General features: G+C 40.9%; 2 protein-coding genes across 5 annotated transcripts in view; one reads left to right on the forward strand and one right to left on the reverse strand.

Annotated features, from left to right (window-relative positions):
• Nucleotides 1–380: 380 nt before the first annotated feature.
• On the reverse strand, nt 381–10,881 carry dctn6 (dynactin subunit 6). 2 transcript variants are annotated; one of them, XM_085148785.1, is made up of 7 exons: nt 10,790–10,881; nt 6,462–6,526; nt 6,249–6,354; nt 6,038–6,126; nt 4,134–4,181; nt 3,488–3,630; nt 381–3,379 (listed from the first exon to the last, which is right to left on the reverse strand). In XM_085148785.1, exons 1-7 carry the CDS (start codon nt 10,864–10,866, stop codon nt 3,281–3,283), a joined length of 627 nt encoding a protein of 208 aa, XP_085004911.1. In that variant the 5' UTR covers nt 10,867–10,881; the 3' UTR covers nt 381–3,280. The 2 variants fall into 2 exon arrangements, with proteins under 2 accessions (XP_085004911.1, XP_085004904.1); XM_085148778.1 differs by lacking the exon at nt 10,790–10,881 and adding an exon at nt 6,763–7,019.
• The window catches only part of LOC146521818 (zeta-sarcoglycan-like), a 62,013-nt gene continuing 54,335 nt past the window's right edge, over nt 8,349–16,026 (forward strand). For all 3 annotated transcript variants that reach the window (XR_014871953.1, XR_014871952.1, XM_085148756.1), the window contains exon 1: nt 8,349–8,733. Coding sequence is in view for 1 of the 3 variants with exons in the window: in XM_085148756.1 (XP_085004882.1) it covers nt 8,695–8,733 (39 nt within the window). In the remaining 2 variants the exon portion in view is untranslated. The remainder of the gene's footprint in view (nt 8,734–16,026) is intronic.

Below are 16,026 nucleotides of genomic sequence, written 5' to 3' on the forward strand. Positions count from 1 at the left end.
TTTTTTGAAGAAGCAACTATATAATTAAATTGTCCAACATTGGGCATTATATACTGTATTTTGCAGACAGAGACCACAGACTCATACTCATAATACAAGTCAGAGCTTTATATATATATATATATATATATATATATATATATATATATATATATATATATATATATATATATATATATATAAAAGAAAGAAAAAAAGTTGTGTTTTCAACATTGGAGTTCAAGTTATTTTTTACTTCCAATAGTGTTAACATGCCACACAGGTCATGGACAATATTTTTTTAAATTTTCATTGTAAGTGGGCTAAAAAAGTTAATTACAAGTAGTCTAACATAAATGTAAACGCTGTAATTTGATTATTTTTAATAAACCATGTAACTTGGATGGATTCGATGCTGGCGTGACCACAGTGCACACGTCTAATGTTGCTCACAGTGGTCCAAGGGACCGCTCAGGGAGTTTGTGTGTTCGCTCAGACACATGAAAAATTAGAGGGAACATTGGGTACCACTACTACTACCATTACCTACCACTACTTTCATCCCACATATACTATTAAAACTAAGCTAACTTTGGCCATGTTAGCTTAGTTGGCCTGTTAGCTTATGAGAGCTTTAATAAAAGCTATTTTCTGCAGTGCCAATCATATAAAATAATTTTACAATCAGACATTTAGAAAAACATGCTTTCAAGCACATGCTGCATTGTCTGTAAATATCTTTATGTTTACTGCATTACTTGGATCTAAATGTCTCCCAAGTAAAAGCGTAGGTGTAAGCTAGCAAGCTGTGTGGTTGTAATGGCTTGCTGGGACACTGAATGGAAGTGATCCATTTATCATTCCACCTGTACTTTCCCTGCTGTAAAGTCAAAATGTTTGCCAAGCAAAAAAGTCTCTTGGCATTAGGTGTGCATACTGAAGTGACAGTCAATAATGGTTAACCAGCATCAAGCAACACCTGCCACTGGAAAGTGGCTCAATGAATACCAGCAACATACCACCCGAGAGCAGCAGGGAATGTGACATGTGCCACTGAACCAGGAGTGGCATACCACTCCACACTTTTCAACAAGGGTGTCACTTGGTGTTTAGTCATAAAATAAAGTGCTGTATGTACTGAAACCGCGCAGCCACAGTAATTCAGATTTGACCAAAAGTGCTGCACTAACCGAGTGACGCTGTAAGCCACAGAGCCAGGCAGCTAACACGGCAAAAAGGCATGACATCCAGAGGTTGTGGGTCCCCTTGTGATGAAATTAATTATTTCTGTGGGACTGCAATGGAAATCACTGCGGCCTATAGGTCACATTTCACTTTTCGAAGGTGGACCGGACCTGGATGCAAAGGTCAGCTGTCAGAAAGCTTTTATGTCCTCCAAAAGCAACTGGTGGCCTGTTTGAACATGACGGACTACAGTGGATTAGACCAAGACTCTCTGACTCTGACTGCAAGTGCTGCTGAAAGCACCATAATAGCTCATTAAAGAGCAAGAAAACATATTCTCTCACCCTTTTTTTTATACCAATAGTTACATGTTTCCAAACGGTGCTCGCTCACATTGTTTTCCAGCAGCCTGCTCAGTATCCAGCCCTGTTTTCCCATCTAAGATCTCATACTTCTCTTTGTTTAAGATAAGATATTATGGCATGTTCAAAGAATGCTGCATATTGTAGCTAAAGCCAAATAAAGACTTGAGATTTAAAAAAAGAAAAAAGTGAATACCACTGCAATCTAGAGCAGCCTGCTTTAACAAATAAGTGGAAGCTGGATAATTCAGTTTCAGAACTGTACAGTAAGGGAGGGGTATAAATAACTGCTTCCAAATATAGCACAATATTTGAACTTCCCCTCACATTCCTGCTATGAGCTGCTATCACCATGGCCATTTTGCCTGCGTAAAGAACCCACTGCAGATTAAAGGCCACACCAGCCCCCCATGAGGTGTTTGTCACTCTCCACATCCGTGCAACTGTGCGCAGCATCTGTCTTCCTTGTCACATTAAAGTAAACTGACCGCTTCAGCAACACCCCAAAATAAAAATGAGGGTAGTGGAAAAAAAAAAGAAAGCTGAAGAAGTGAGAACAGAAAAGAGCCTAGACGTGGACCCGGCTGCACTCCGCTGTTGAAGTAATTAGCCCCCTGGTTGACGTGCACTCCTCGTGGGACTCCACCGTGACATGTTCAAATGAGTATTGGCAGTGTGCGACACCAGCTGTGGGCCTCCTGCAGGGAGCCGCTGTAGCATGCACTGAGCACGACACCAGCCCTTTAGACTCCGAAGAGCATGAGCAGTGGCCTTGAGCTTGTTTTACAGCTAAAGGATGCAACTGTAAACTGTGACTTCTGAACTTTTTATGTCAGGTGATTCAGGCGGTGATGCTCTACTGACTGTCCACCAAACACACACACACATTCAAATCTGTGTCTGTGCTACAGATGGGCTCAGCAACTCTAAAAGGGGGCTCAGACACGATGAGGGGAGGGCAGCCAGGCATTAATCAGACCCATTCTGCAGCAGAAATTGAACCACACCCACTCTGCGTGGAATTCCCACTCTACCCACCCACGGCACCAATTTGGTAACCCCTGGTGGGAGGACACATGACTGGCAACACCAACATATCCAAGAAAGGGGGCTGCCACACCCATCCTTATCTTTTCAAGGCCTCACTTTTGCTCAGTGATCGCATTTATTAAATGATAAACGAGTCGCAGCCAAATCACGCTTCATTTGAAAGGACTATATTTAACCACACACAAACTCAATCGTGTGAGTATTATTTCTAGAACACACACAAAAAAGATATTTTTAGTCGTGTTATTTAAGAACGCTGCTTTAATTGGATATTTTGTATCACCTGATGAAACAAAGGCTTCACAGCCAAGAGCTGCTCAACAGTTCCTCCTAGTGGTCGAATAATATTATAAAATAACTGAGCTTGAAAGGAAACCTATTTGAATCTTTACTGCATTATTTATGTCATTTTATTGGAACATTTATAAATATAGATGAGACACATTAGCATAAACAGACATGATACATTTGAGATTTCAGGTCCAAAGCAGATCATAAATAGTCACAATATTGATCTAAAAAGCGAAAGTGCACGTGGTTGTTTTTGCTGGATCCGTGAAGACGGCATGAAGAATCAGAATCAGACAGCGAAATGCTAAAGTGTAAGATAAGTACACATGAATTCAAGTGAAGTGCACGAGTGTAAGGTGTCTGTGTGTGGAGGTGCTTGGGACTGCAGGGGGTTTCAATCCTCTGGATCCTCATTAGTTTCTTACAGGCGTGCCGTTTCCTTTCACCGTTTTCTTCAGGTGGTGGTAGTTGGGCAGGATCTTCATGAGGAAGTCCAGCTGCAGAGTCTGAGGCTATGTGATTAAAAAATAAATTAAAAACCATCCCAGGTTATTACAAATGTGCCTACAAGCCAGCAGAACCTGGAGGATCGCAGACAAGCATCAGCGTGAAGCACTGACCTGTGGCTTTTCACTCTGCACACGCCTGATGCAGTTTGATCCGTAGACGACTGTGTTCTCCGGCACGACCTCGCACGTGTTGATTTGACAGCACGCGCCGACGATGCAGCCGCTGGTCAGGATCACGTTTCTCCCGAGATCAGCTGGGAATGAACATTACAAAAACGCCCTGTCAAAAATATGAAAACTGGGCTCACTGTAAAGCCATATTTACATGTGAGTTTTAGTGGTTTTTTGTAGATTTAAGTAAAGACATGTGAACAAACAATGTGTCTTTGTGACAGGCTGCTAGTAACATAGTACCTAATGATGCGTTGTTGCAATCTTTGCTAGGTTTTCCATTATGTGTTGTGACACTGTCAAATACAAAGTTCATCTCTGAGCAAAGTGACTTTCTTCTTGAATGATTTATAGGCTGGTAGTGAGTGGCTTTAAAAGACAAACGAAAATGGTTAGGTACAAGGGCTGGACTGGAAATGGGTGAAAAAGCAGCCAGTGTCCAAAGAGAAATTTTAAAAGACCTTCAGAAAGCCTGGAGAATTATTGCTCAAGAGCACTTTAAAACATGGATCCTTGGAAGCAAAATATCAAGAACTCAGGGTGGGGTCAAGACTCTAGTTTTTTCTAATGTTAATGCAATACTTACCCTTGGACTCAATCACATTGTTGTCTCCAATTTTCAAAGCTTGAGAGACTGTGTCAGACTTGTCAAGGACTTCAACCAGTACATCAGGGGAATGAAACAACTGATATGTAATCAAAAGCTATTGCATACTGACTTATGTTGCTGTTTTCATACGTGCTTTCCCTTATTTTCTGTCATATATATTGTTACAGTTGTGAGTAAACATGGTAAACAAATACTAAATACTAAAGTCAGCATATGTACAAGTAATTCCTGTGACCACTGAACTCGTTTTCTACTCTGTACAATGTCATAGCGAATGGATAGCTCTAAAATAGTCATCTCAGGCACACAGCTCTAGCTGTGACCACAAAAGCTCCACCCACCAGCCATTCAATCCTTCTATTTGATAGGGACATCCAATCACAAGGAAGTTGTCTTAATATGATGGTTCTCAAGGTTTTTCCACAATGCCCGCTTCAGAAGCCAAAAGTCTGATTTTTTTTAGGTTTTTTTTCTTACAATAAACAATATCAATAAGAAAGATCCAAGATAAGTTTGAATGTGATGTGATGCAGTATGTTAAAAACTAGCCAAAAATGCATACCAAGGATCCCAGCTGAGCACAATTACAAAGAAGCGATGACACAGTGATGAATAATCAGACTTTCCCATATTTGAAATGTTTGTTATCTTAACTTCACTGTCTTCAAACATTCTCAAAACTATGTCAAAAAGACAGTTGTTTATTTAACAGTTTGTGGGGCATAAACTGCAACTAAACATAGCACTACTTTGTCCTAAACCTCTCGGGCGTGAGAGGAAAATCCCTGCTCAGCACAGGGGTGCAACTCGGCCAGTCAGCCAACAAAAATTGCCCCCTTTGGCACTGCTGGTAACTTTTCCGTCTTTAGCCTGAGGCGATGACGCTGTGTGAGTTGTGATCATTGGTTTCCTGTAAACCTGGTGGAGTTTTTAATCAGAGATTTAATCATTTACGAATGTGCTATGACTGAGTATTTTCTACTAAATCATCGTCTTTCAAAGAATTGCCACAGTTTGACATATACGAGTTAAAAATTCATAGAAAATAAACAAAGGGAAATTGATTAAAACTGCTTATTGGCATGGTAACCTACATGTTTTTAAATTCCAGGAAGCAAAACCGTTTTCACACGCTGTGCCAAAAAAAGAAAGACAAAAAAACTGGCCTCCTATTTCTTAACTAACCCTTCATAAAACAGTTCATGTCACATTCAAATCATGTCCTCCAAATCAAATGAGTCTCTCACAAGGAGGCCTGCACCACATGTTTGAAAACAGCTGGGTTGAGTGGATGAATTTAGAGGAGGCACAGTTACTTTTAGAATAGTTACTAGAACAGTTACTTTTTAGAATATAATAGGAGTGTGGAGTAGATAGAAATGAGCATTAAGTAATTGCACTGTACTGTATGTATATAGTATGTGATAAGCAAGTCAAAGCCTGTTAGTGCTCTCTGGTGGACAAACTCTATATGGACAACAATATTCCCAAATGAGAAAAAACACTTAAATTATGAAGCAACAACAACAAAATTTAAAAGATAATTAAAAAAAAAAATAAAAAATACAAAAATCAGGATTGTATATATTTATTTAATAGGCTAATAAATATAGAGGACCACGAGTGCCAAAATGAATCAAACAAATACATCATTAAATGTGTCATTAAATCATTAAAATTGGAAACAAACACAAATAATTAATTAAATGTATTATATTAATTGATATATGATTAATGATTCATGTATTTAACTAATTATTCATTTCCATTTTAATTAATTAACCACACATTTAATTAAATGATTCATTACGTATTTATTTAATTATTTTTGGCATTCGTGGGCCTACATAAATAATGGCTATTGTTACAGCAAAGGATACCACATCCAACTTCAAACACATTGTTAGTCCCGATTGTCATGGCCTTTGGCTCGACTCCCTCCGAGTCTGGCATTATATTCTCTGGATAACTATTAAGAGACGTTAAAGGAATGAAAGTGTGCATGAAAATGATCACTCAGGAAAAAATAAATGTAAAAAAAAAATAAAAATAAAAGCGAGACTGTAAAGTCACACATCACCTATGGGTTACCTGTTAATGATAAGCGCCTGCTCCTCTATTAGATTCCCCTCTCCGATGATTATAGGCCCTGCTTCTGCTATGATCCGCGCTTTTGGGTGGACCACTGTTCTAGCGCCTGTGAATGAAGAAGAACTGGGTTTACATGGAGCTTAAAGCAGCAGCTGTAGATTTCTTTATTCTTTCTTTTTTATTTTGAAGGTCGTAATGATATAAAATACTCACCGATGGTCACATCTCCTCTTATTTCGCTTTCAACACACACAACGGCTCCAGCGGCGATTTTAGCACTGCAGGAAAACACGCACAGACACACACAGATATACGGAGATCATCATTCAAATAAACGAGGACTACACGACAGCGAGAATAAGCAGCACATATAGATCATCGCCTGGCTGCTACAGTGTCAGCCAGTGCAATACATGGAGAATATGATTGAACAGTTTAATTTCCTGACATCTGTCATTGCTTCAAAATACGCCACGCACGGTTCAGTGCAGGTTGGAAAGCAGGGGGGGTCTACCTTTTCTGTGCCATTAGTTGCTTAGCGTCGGACATCTTCGTGATGAAGAATGAATTGATCCACGGTCGATTATTTATCCTTCAGCTTGGGAGCTCTTGGGTTGATTGCATCTGTCTGGCTGGAACATCGTTTTCCCCCTCTGCTGGGACTCTTATATAAATGCTGCAAAGGACTCCGACGCTAAAAACGAGGTGCACGAAGTGCAGATTGCAACATAAGCGACGCACAGTTTAAATTATCTGTGATTTCAAGCCCAGTTTAATGAGCACCAGTTTGTGTTTTTACACACTCACGCTGACATAAAGATCGCCCCCTTTTTGCTGCACTGTCGGTGTGCCTCCTGCAGGGTGCAACAATCACCAACTTTTGGGAGCTGATGGAGCTGTACAGTGAGCCAGTGACATTAATGCCTTTAACTAACAGAGAGGAAACTGTGCTGACCCGTTTGTTCATTTAGTGTCAAATACTCTCACATTTTTGTGTCTACTGATTTCTCCCGGAGAGTGTAGGCTTTTTCAGAATAATCCAATTTCTGCCTTTGGATTGTCCGTTAAGTGGGATTTATATTTTGTAAAGTCAACCGGAGTTCACTAGGAATAAACCGGAAATTGAAACGATTAAAACGATCTACTTTGCCATGTTTAAAACAAGCTCAGTTCAATTTTCTAGTCATTACAAAGTGCATCTGAAGTTTGTTATGTCCCCCTATTATTATTATTATTATTATTATTATTATTATTATTATTATTATTATGAGAATTTGACTCATCTTGTTAGGCCTCTTCAGGTTTCTTCAGTTCAAAAAATAGATTTGTTAGGAAATGTCAGGTATTTAACCCCTTGTGGGTGTTGTGCCCTTTGGAGGTGGTCTTGAAGTCTGTGGACCCACTCTTAATCGTGTGAGTCGTCCAATGAATGTAATTAAAAAGGCTTGCGTCATCATTGTGCCCTATACCATTATGCGACCTAATGAGGTCATCTGAGGTAAAGTGTGAGTGGGGGTTGAAGAGATTTCAAGATGACATTGTGGGTGGCTGACAGCTTGTGTCGTAAGCCATGATCTCCATTTGATGATGGTCCTTTACAGTGGACATAAATGGCCTCCTTTACCCCTTTTTCAAGACACGTCTTCTCAGTCAAAAATGTGAACGTTGACATCCTTGAAAGACTGACCTTTATACTTTAAGTACAGATGTATTGTTGTAAAGCAGATATTTTCAGGACCACCCAACAAAGGACGTAGGAGAAGGAGCTTTCAGTGGGGAGGAAAAGATGAAGACCTCAGAGGAGGCTCATGTATGTAGTAAAGGAGGACATGCAGACGGTTGGTGTGATAGAGGAGGATGCTAGGAATGATGGGGACTGCTAAATGGAGCAACTAAAGAAAGTGAAGAAGAAGGTGGTCACTTCTGTATACAGATTAATTCGCATAATTTAAAGTAAATAAAAACTCTTGTAACAACAAACAGCCTGTTGACTGCTGTGGGTTTCCCTTCTTGAGCAGCGCTGAATAAGCGACATCATTTTCCGACTTTTATTTTGAAGTTAAGCAGCGGAAGTCCAGCTGGTTATTCCGTCATACTTGTCGGCTGTTGAGTTTTGAAGGAGAGCGAAGCGTGTCAAAGCGAGCTGCGAAGGGGGAGCGCGCAAGTCGGAGTACATTAATTAGACCGCAGCTCGTTTGAACACCGGCTTCCGTACACAATACAGCTTAAACACAACTTAAGTGTAGCGTTAATATATATATTTAAAAAAAAAAACAACCTTCCTGAAACAGCAGGTATATATATTTTTATGTCCCTTCATTTCTCTCTTGTTCTTTCTCTAATGAGAGTGAAGAAGTGGGTCTAGCGGCGCGGCGGGGGAGATGAATTTCACGCGTTCGCCTCAACTTTGTGGAAATATGTGAAGTGTGATAAATGCCACTGGAAAATGGAGCAGTCGGCTACTCTGGACATAGAGACTCTGAAGGTAAGCCCGCCACAGTGGAAAAAACACCTTTTTTAGTCTTCGTTTTAATTAGAACCGCGCACGTGCACAGGTGGCATTAACCATAGCTTAAGGCGCATGTCCAGTTTGGCAGCATTAAAGGAGTTTCAGGCGCGTTCTGGCGGGCAGGAGGACACCTGTGGATGCCTGTGACATTTTTATCAACGTGGATGATGTTGTTCGTTTTAAATGCAGCAGCTCAAACTCGCGCAGAGTCCTCTCTGCAACAGGTGCGCCCTCCGGCTTCAAGTGTTCCTATTAAAGAAAAAACTCTCAGCTAATTAAAGATGAATGGAAAGTGTCTGCTTCTCTCTACAGGCAGTAGTGTGATTAATAACAACTGACCAGCGCTCAGGCACTTCAGCCTGTCTGCATGGACTCCTTCACACATCTCCTCCTGCTCCTCCTCCACCCCTCTTCCTTTGCACTACACCTCATATTGTATGCATCCTGCTCTTCAAGAATCACTGTAATGTGACAGCCTATGAATATTCTGCTGCTATGCTTTCTCATTATTATTCCAGCCTAGCAGTGGAGGCAGTAACCTCTGGGTACAGTATGTGCATCTTGTCAGTTCTGCAGCCCCCCCATCCAAAGAAAAAAAAAGCTACTCTGAAGTCCATCACCCGGTGGCTGGGTGACTCTTATCAGTCGAGAAACCCCTCCTGCCCCGCTCAGAGTCCATCCTGCAACTTTTCCTTTCACCATTTCCTCCCCGTTTTCTGCGAAGGCTGTGCTCCGTTGAATCCTCTGAATTGACACTGTGTTATCTAATTAAAACAGAGGCTTTGTTCGGGGTGCTTTGTGACAGTATTTCTGTTGATAACGCTGCGCTCAGTCTGGCACTTCACCCTACCCCTGTCCCCAGTGCGTTCCTCTGATGAATGCAAATGATGACTACGGGGTGCTGTCCAAAATGGCCCCGTTGGCTCTCGAAGGATTTGCCGGGGATTAGCAGGGAAAGCTAGTTTACTGTGGAGAAGTGTGTGCCTGTTTACATCAGCAGTTTGTCGACTGTCTCGCACACCATCACTACCACGTTCTAACCTCCCCAGAGTTGCTGAAGAGACTTCACACCAGCTCTCGACTGTAATTAACGATGCGAGGGTCAGAAGGTATCGTCGGCCACATAATAGGTGAGCCACGGCCGGCCTGCCCATGTTGCCACAGCGTCCTTGAGTAAGGCCCAAATTGCTCCCCGAGGCAGCTGCCGTTTGTGTGCGCAAGGAAAACACATTGTGAAAACACTCTGTAAGAACCCATCTACCTCTAAAAGGCTCTGTATAAGTGCAGGCAATTTGCCATTTGACGGAAGTGTCTTTAAAAGCAGAGTTGTGTGCTGCAGCAGAAAGGAAACTCGCCCCCAGCCCCCCACCCAAATGGGATCTTCAAACAGCCTGTGATGTGATGCTCACTCTTGGTGCCTGTGAGTGCTCCGACTGAACAGCTGCGACCTTTTGTTGCGCTGGGCTCATTGGAGATCTTTGATCCCCGCTGGTCTCGTACTTACAGTAGAGTTACCTTGTTGCTTTGACTTTTTAAGGAAGCGCACACCCGTCCATCGATTTGCCTAGAAAGGGCAACCAAACCGCAGAAGATGAACCCACTGACAAGCTATTGTATCTCCTGCAGAGATGAAGGAGCTGCAAAAATTGGATTTCGCGTACAAGTGGAATGACTATTGACAGCAGCACCACCCTACCCACCCCTCGCACCCAAGTGCTTGATTGTCACATCAACAAAATGTGAGAGGGTAACGTCGATGCGGCGAGCTTGGCTTTGAGGAGTGTAATTGGCTTTCCCGCTTACAGTCGTGTATTCAGGCTCAACTGTGCGACCCTTTTGATTGAACTTTCTGTCAAAATAAAAGCCCAAAGAACTGAAATAAATAGGTACTTTAATACTGTGTGTCAGACTTGGAGCTAGATCGTGTCTATCTATTTTCCGTGCTGCTGCCTCAGCGATTGTGCAGCGCTCGCACGCGGGATGGACGCGTACGAGCTTTCCAGTCATTAGTGCATCTCAAATGTTTTCTTACCTCCAGCTGAGGCAGCCCTGTGGGACTCCAGTGGCACCGCTGAGCGAGAGAGCGCTCGCCGATTTGCTGATTAACATTATCAAGCATTAATAACGTCTCATTTTCTTTCATTAGGGGCTTCTCAGCTGTATTTTGCTGCCTCTGCAGCATGTCGTGCATTTGATCAAAGCAGCGTGTAGAGTATCACCCTCTGTGCTAATTGCTGAAGATGAGGCACGGCAGCAGTGGGAAGGGACTGCTGGGTAATTGCTGGCTTTGGATCCAGCTTTAAGGTCTGTAGAGAAAGCAGGACCTGGTCCCACCCCCGAGGTGAAAAGTAAAGTGACAGATTCAGATCTCAGCACAAACTAAAATGGGATTGATGAAGATGCATGTGCAAGGATAACTTTGGTTGTGCAACAAATCCACGCGGATGTTTCCAGCACACTGTTTCATCTACAGAGATAGCAGCTTTTTGGCCTTTCGTACCTCAGAGAAGCTAGTTTCTGTGTAGGCGTTTACTTCCTATGAATAGAACCTGCATGTAAAACAGGTTGTAGATGGTAAACCATCTGAGAGGATTTCAGACCCACCTGTTCACGATAATTCGTTGACATTTGTCTTGAGTGCTGTAGAACATATTTCGATGATTTCAGCACTGATAGCTCTGTTAAATTACATACAAATACAAATCGGTATCTACAGATTTTAGGCGTCAGATTAAAATCATTCTCAGACCTGCAATTGTGAACACAAACGTATGGTTGCTGTCAGTGGTGTAAAGCTTAATTGTGTATTTTCAGAAGACTCTAAAGCTTTGAGTCTCATTTTGGTTAAACTACATGAATACTCAACAATGGTCAGATTATTTTTACTTTAAAGCAGTTCTTGTGACCTGTGCAAAAAGGTTATTATTATTATTATTATTATTATTAAATCCTTTATTTAAATGGGATTGTGATCTCTTTTTTAAGAATGACCTCTGTGCTACATATTATAACGACACATGCTTCATCACAAATTTACACACGTACAAGAGTAGTTGTTGCGCGTGGAGGATCGATACAGCATATAGTGTTGTGACATGTTGCATGGTGATTATGTGTCGATACAGGGTGACCAAATTTAAAATATTTATTAAATAAATTAAAATCCTCTGGGAATAATACGAACTAGAGGGATCATCTCATGCACCACCATCCTGTTATAATGTTAGCTGAGCAAAATTACATTAAATTGGCTCAACCGAAAATCCATCTAACACTGGGTGCACTTAGTTTGACAAAGCTGCCTAATTCAGACAAAGCTAATAGAGGAGTTGCACCAGTAAAAATAGGAACGCATCATCGTTCATCTACATCTAAAAACAAGAACCAGTGTCTGCCTGGTGATTGTATTGAATTTCAATTGTGACCGCTTTTGATGACAGGGTGATGGCACAGGTCGCCTGATAGGAGACAGCTTGTCTGCAGACAGTCACAGTCTGACTTGGACTGACTGCAGTCACTCTCAATATGTCAAAGGGTTGCAAATAACTGTTGTCTAATTTACAAACAGATTGCCATCAGTCTGAAAGAGTTTTTGTTAATGAGCACAACCTGAGGGGACTCAGCTCGTTGCCAGCTGCTTGTACTCTGGTTATGTGATGTTTGGTGCTTTATCACAGTTAATTGTTGTGTTATTAGAAAAAGACTGCATGTAATTGCCAGCTTGACCCCCAGTCAATCACAGACTGATATACGTGATAACAGGAATTGTATTTTTGATCTCATTTTTCAGCAAAAAAAAATAAAATACAATTAATAATTAAAAAAACAACAACTTTATCTCAGTGGATACAGCATATATTGACAAAGATTAAGTTTAAGCACATAATTTAGAGTGGAAAATTGTTATAAATCACAATATATGTCATTGTAGTACTAAAAATCTGAGTAATATTGCATCGTGGGGTTTCTGGTGATTATCCTGTCTTATGGTTGCCAGTGAATAAAGTGTCAGCAGGTAAACAGGTGGTCTTTGTAGTACGGACTTTTAAACAAGTCGAAATTCCAACACAAAATCAAGAGGCTTTGAAGTGGATGGAAGCAGGCATATAAACTAGATTTAGAAAGAAAATACTTTGATGAATTGCCAAATGCACTTGAATGGCCATTAAGATATCTGGGTTTGCCTAAAATGTAGACTTAAATCTTCAGTAGTTTTTGCTTAAACACAACTGATATTAGCTATTAGCTAGATGTATCTGTATCAGTTTCTATAACAGCTCATAAATGAAAGTTTAGAAAAGTAAAGAAGAGATGGAGGAAACACCCTTCAACCATGGTATCAGTGTTGATGTTGCCTGCTTTTTCCACTAGAGGTCACTCTGCAATTTCTCTGTTGTCAACATGTGTTTGAAACAACACAAACACAACATCTGAGCGGAGTTGGGCAAGAGTAAACGAGTAATCCACAACTTGTTGGTACAATAAAACATTAAACTTTATAGTTTTCTCTTACTAAGGACTCATAAATAACTGCACCTAACAAATGTCAGAGATTTGCTTTGTCAGAAAGAAAAAATATATTGAAAAAAATTTCTAAACCACCAAATGTCAATGAGGGGCTTAAATGCCCCATTTCGGCTCTACTTTTACCTTCTTTCTAATTGCGCAACTTGTGATATTCTGGACCCATCATTAAAAAACTGAGAATTAGAGCAGTTCTATTTGTTATCAGTGTTTTCTTCTTAAAAGTCACTGTTGTTTCTTGCACTTTGATGCAATTGGACATCTTCATCGGTCCAGGCGTGCGTGTTTGCGAGCATCAGCTGTGACCAGCATGCTGAAATGACAAATTGACAAAGTGCCAGCCACTATGCACTCCTCCATTAGCTCTGTGAATAACCAAGCTTTAGGAGGCAAGAGTGGACCAGGGTAATATATGCATTAAAAACCCTTGCAAAGAAATTACAGGATCTGCTAGCATTGGGAACAGTGGGTTGCCATAGAAATTACAAGTGCTGAAGTTTCCCCTAGCAACAGTGGATTGAAAATAGACTAAAAGTGTCCAGCAGGGCCATGGCTGTAGGCTAAAAGATTGGTTGAAAATAGTTTTTTTTTTCTTGGAGTTATTAATGTTGATAGGTCCTCTTGGATACCAGTTGTGTAAAGATCTCATGATAATTTTGAGGGTTCAGTAGCTCAGGTCAGTTTTGTGTAAACATCTTCCAGTGTTGTGAAAAGTTGTGGCTGTGAAAATGACTTGCATGACTACACAGAGTTGATTTTATGCCTCTGTGTAAGCACCTCTCATAGTGTTCTTGTCCCTCAGCTGTATCGCTGGTTAAATTGGAATCACTGACATTTCTAGGCCAGCGATATGGGTCATTTGTATTTGCTGCTAAGTCGCAACATCCATTTGTGAGACATCTGCCAGCACCAGCAGATGTGACCCAAACTATTCATCCATGGAAACAATCACTTGAAGAGGGGATTAGGTTGTTTAACAGCAGTAAGCTTGTGGAAGTCTTTTAGATGCCGCGTTTGCAGCGAGGTATGCTGTTATTTGCAGGTATTAGTATTTTCTTCAAGGCTTAGCTGTCCTATGTTTGAATGGCTTTTTTTTTAAAGAAGGCTCCATCACAGCAGTTAATGGTTATTTTAATTATTGAATGAGCTGTCAACATAGAAAAGGGAGTTTATTGTACTACATAGGGTGACAATGGTGGATGCTGGGCTCAGTCTGAAGTATGACTTCAAACTGCTCTAAAGGTTTTTTTTTCCAGAGCAAAATAATGGTGTTTCTCTTGGTCAGGCGTGTCAAACATAAGGCCCGGGGACCAGAATTAGCTTGGCAAAGGCTACGTCCACACTAGCCCGGATAGATTTGAAAACGGCGTTTTCGTCTGAAAACGCTCCACGTCCCCACTAGCGTTTTCAGCTGTTTTCACAGAGTTGTGCGTCCACATTGAAATGGCCGAAAATGCTTACGTTCTAGTACTGCGCATGCGTAAAACGCATTTCTGTCTGCCGTTTATTTACTTTCCGGCTCTTTGAAACGTCGCGGCAAAATGTTGAGCAAAAGCACCGAGTTTTTAAAATGGACTAACAATGAGGTGGAGTTGTTGCTGCGAGTAACACAAAAGTACAAAGTTGCAAAAGCGAGTGAGAGTTAAAGAATTTGAAGAAAAGCTATCTGGAGCATGTACAAACTGATATTAATCTTTAATAGGGCAAAACTGAGAGCAAACAAAACAACTGCTGTATAATGTCCTCCGCTATCTTAGTTTAATTGGTCACATGACTGCATCATATGACTAACATGCGTCATCGTTTTAGAAAGTCTCCGTTTTCGCTATCCACACTGCGATGCGAAAGCACCGTTTTCAAATGTATGCATTTCGAGAGCGTTTTGAAAACGCTGCATTTTCCATGAGCGAAAACGCCAATTTATGAATGAAACCATGTTAACTTCTGGCGGCAATAAACCAAAGCGGCGGCAGATTCTCAAGTAAAATAATATTCAATTCAGTATTTCAATAATATTTATTATTTATTCTCAATATGGGCTGGAGGGCTATCTAATAAAAAAATAAAACTTCTTCTTTTACATTTCAAAAGAGCTTTTGAGAAAGTTTTCTCAAGTCCTTAAATTAACAAAAGAAAGACGTTTGAGTTTCCCCTTTCATTCTTTTTCATTAACAACATTTCACATGTAACCAAGCTCAGGAAACACTGACAGCAGCTCTTTTCTCTCTTTCTGTTTCCCTCACTTACTTTTTGGCACGTCTGCATCTCGTCTCGTCACAGACTTTTCTGTTTACGCACATGCGCACACAGACATTTTCAATGAAGTGACATGACTGGCTGATTAGCATCACGTGGATGAATTGCATTGGTGACCTAGGTTTGAGACTGTCTGTGGGTTTGTTGTGACTTACCAGTGTCAACTATCATAGTTAAAAATAGTGTTGTTAAGTGTTGTAAAAAAACCTGATTACTCCGGTTACTCACCAGTTTCAGTAACCAGTGCATCCTCAGCTTATTGACGCACTCCAGTAGAAGAAGGTGACTGCTCCTAACAGCATTCACTCCCTCCTCTCACTGAAGCTTCTCGTACTCACTAGGAAGAGACTTACCTCCCACAGCAAACATTGAAAGTCAGACTGAGTCACTCACACAAGTGCAGTTAGGCTATTAGGTGTTGAGTGAAGCAATGGAGACATGCGAACTGTTGTGGACTTAATTTTGGATTTAACTACCAGTTTATTATCT

This window comes from Neolamprologus multifasciatus, chromosome 3 (assembly GCF_963576455.1).
Source record: "Neolamprologus multifasciatus chromosome 3, fNeoMul1.2, whole genome shotgun sequence".
Taxonomy (NCBI): Eukaryota; Metazoa; Chordata; class Actinopteri; order Cichliformes; family Cichlidae; genus Neolamprologus; species Neolamprologus multifasciatus.

Bases quoted from the DNA above. Each gene is read 5' to 3' on its own strand.
- dctn6 (XM_085148785.1), bottom strand. From the start codon at position 10,866: ATGTTAATCAGCAAATCGGCGAGCGCTCTCTCGCTCAGCGGTGCCACT. The intron at 6,355-6,461 runs GTGAGTATTTTA...CTTCATTCACAG, and splicing joins AAGAGGAGATGTGACCATCG to GCGCTAGAACAGTGGTCCAC. The intron at 3,631-4,133 runs GTAAGTATTGCA...GTTCATTCCCAG, and splicing joins CAATGTGATTGAGTCCAAGG to CTGATCTCGGGAGAAACGTG.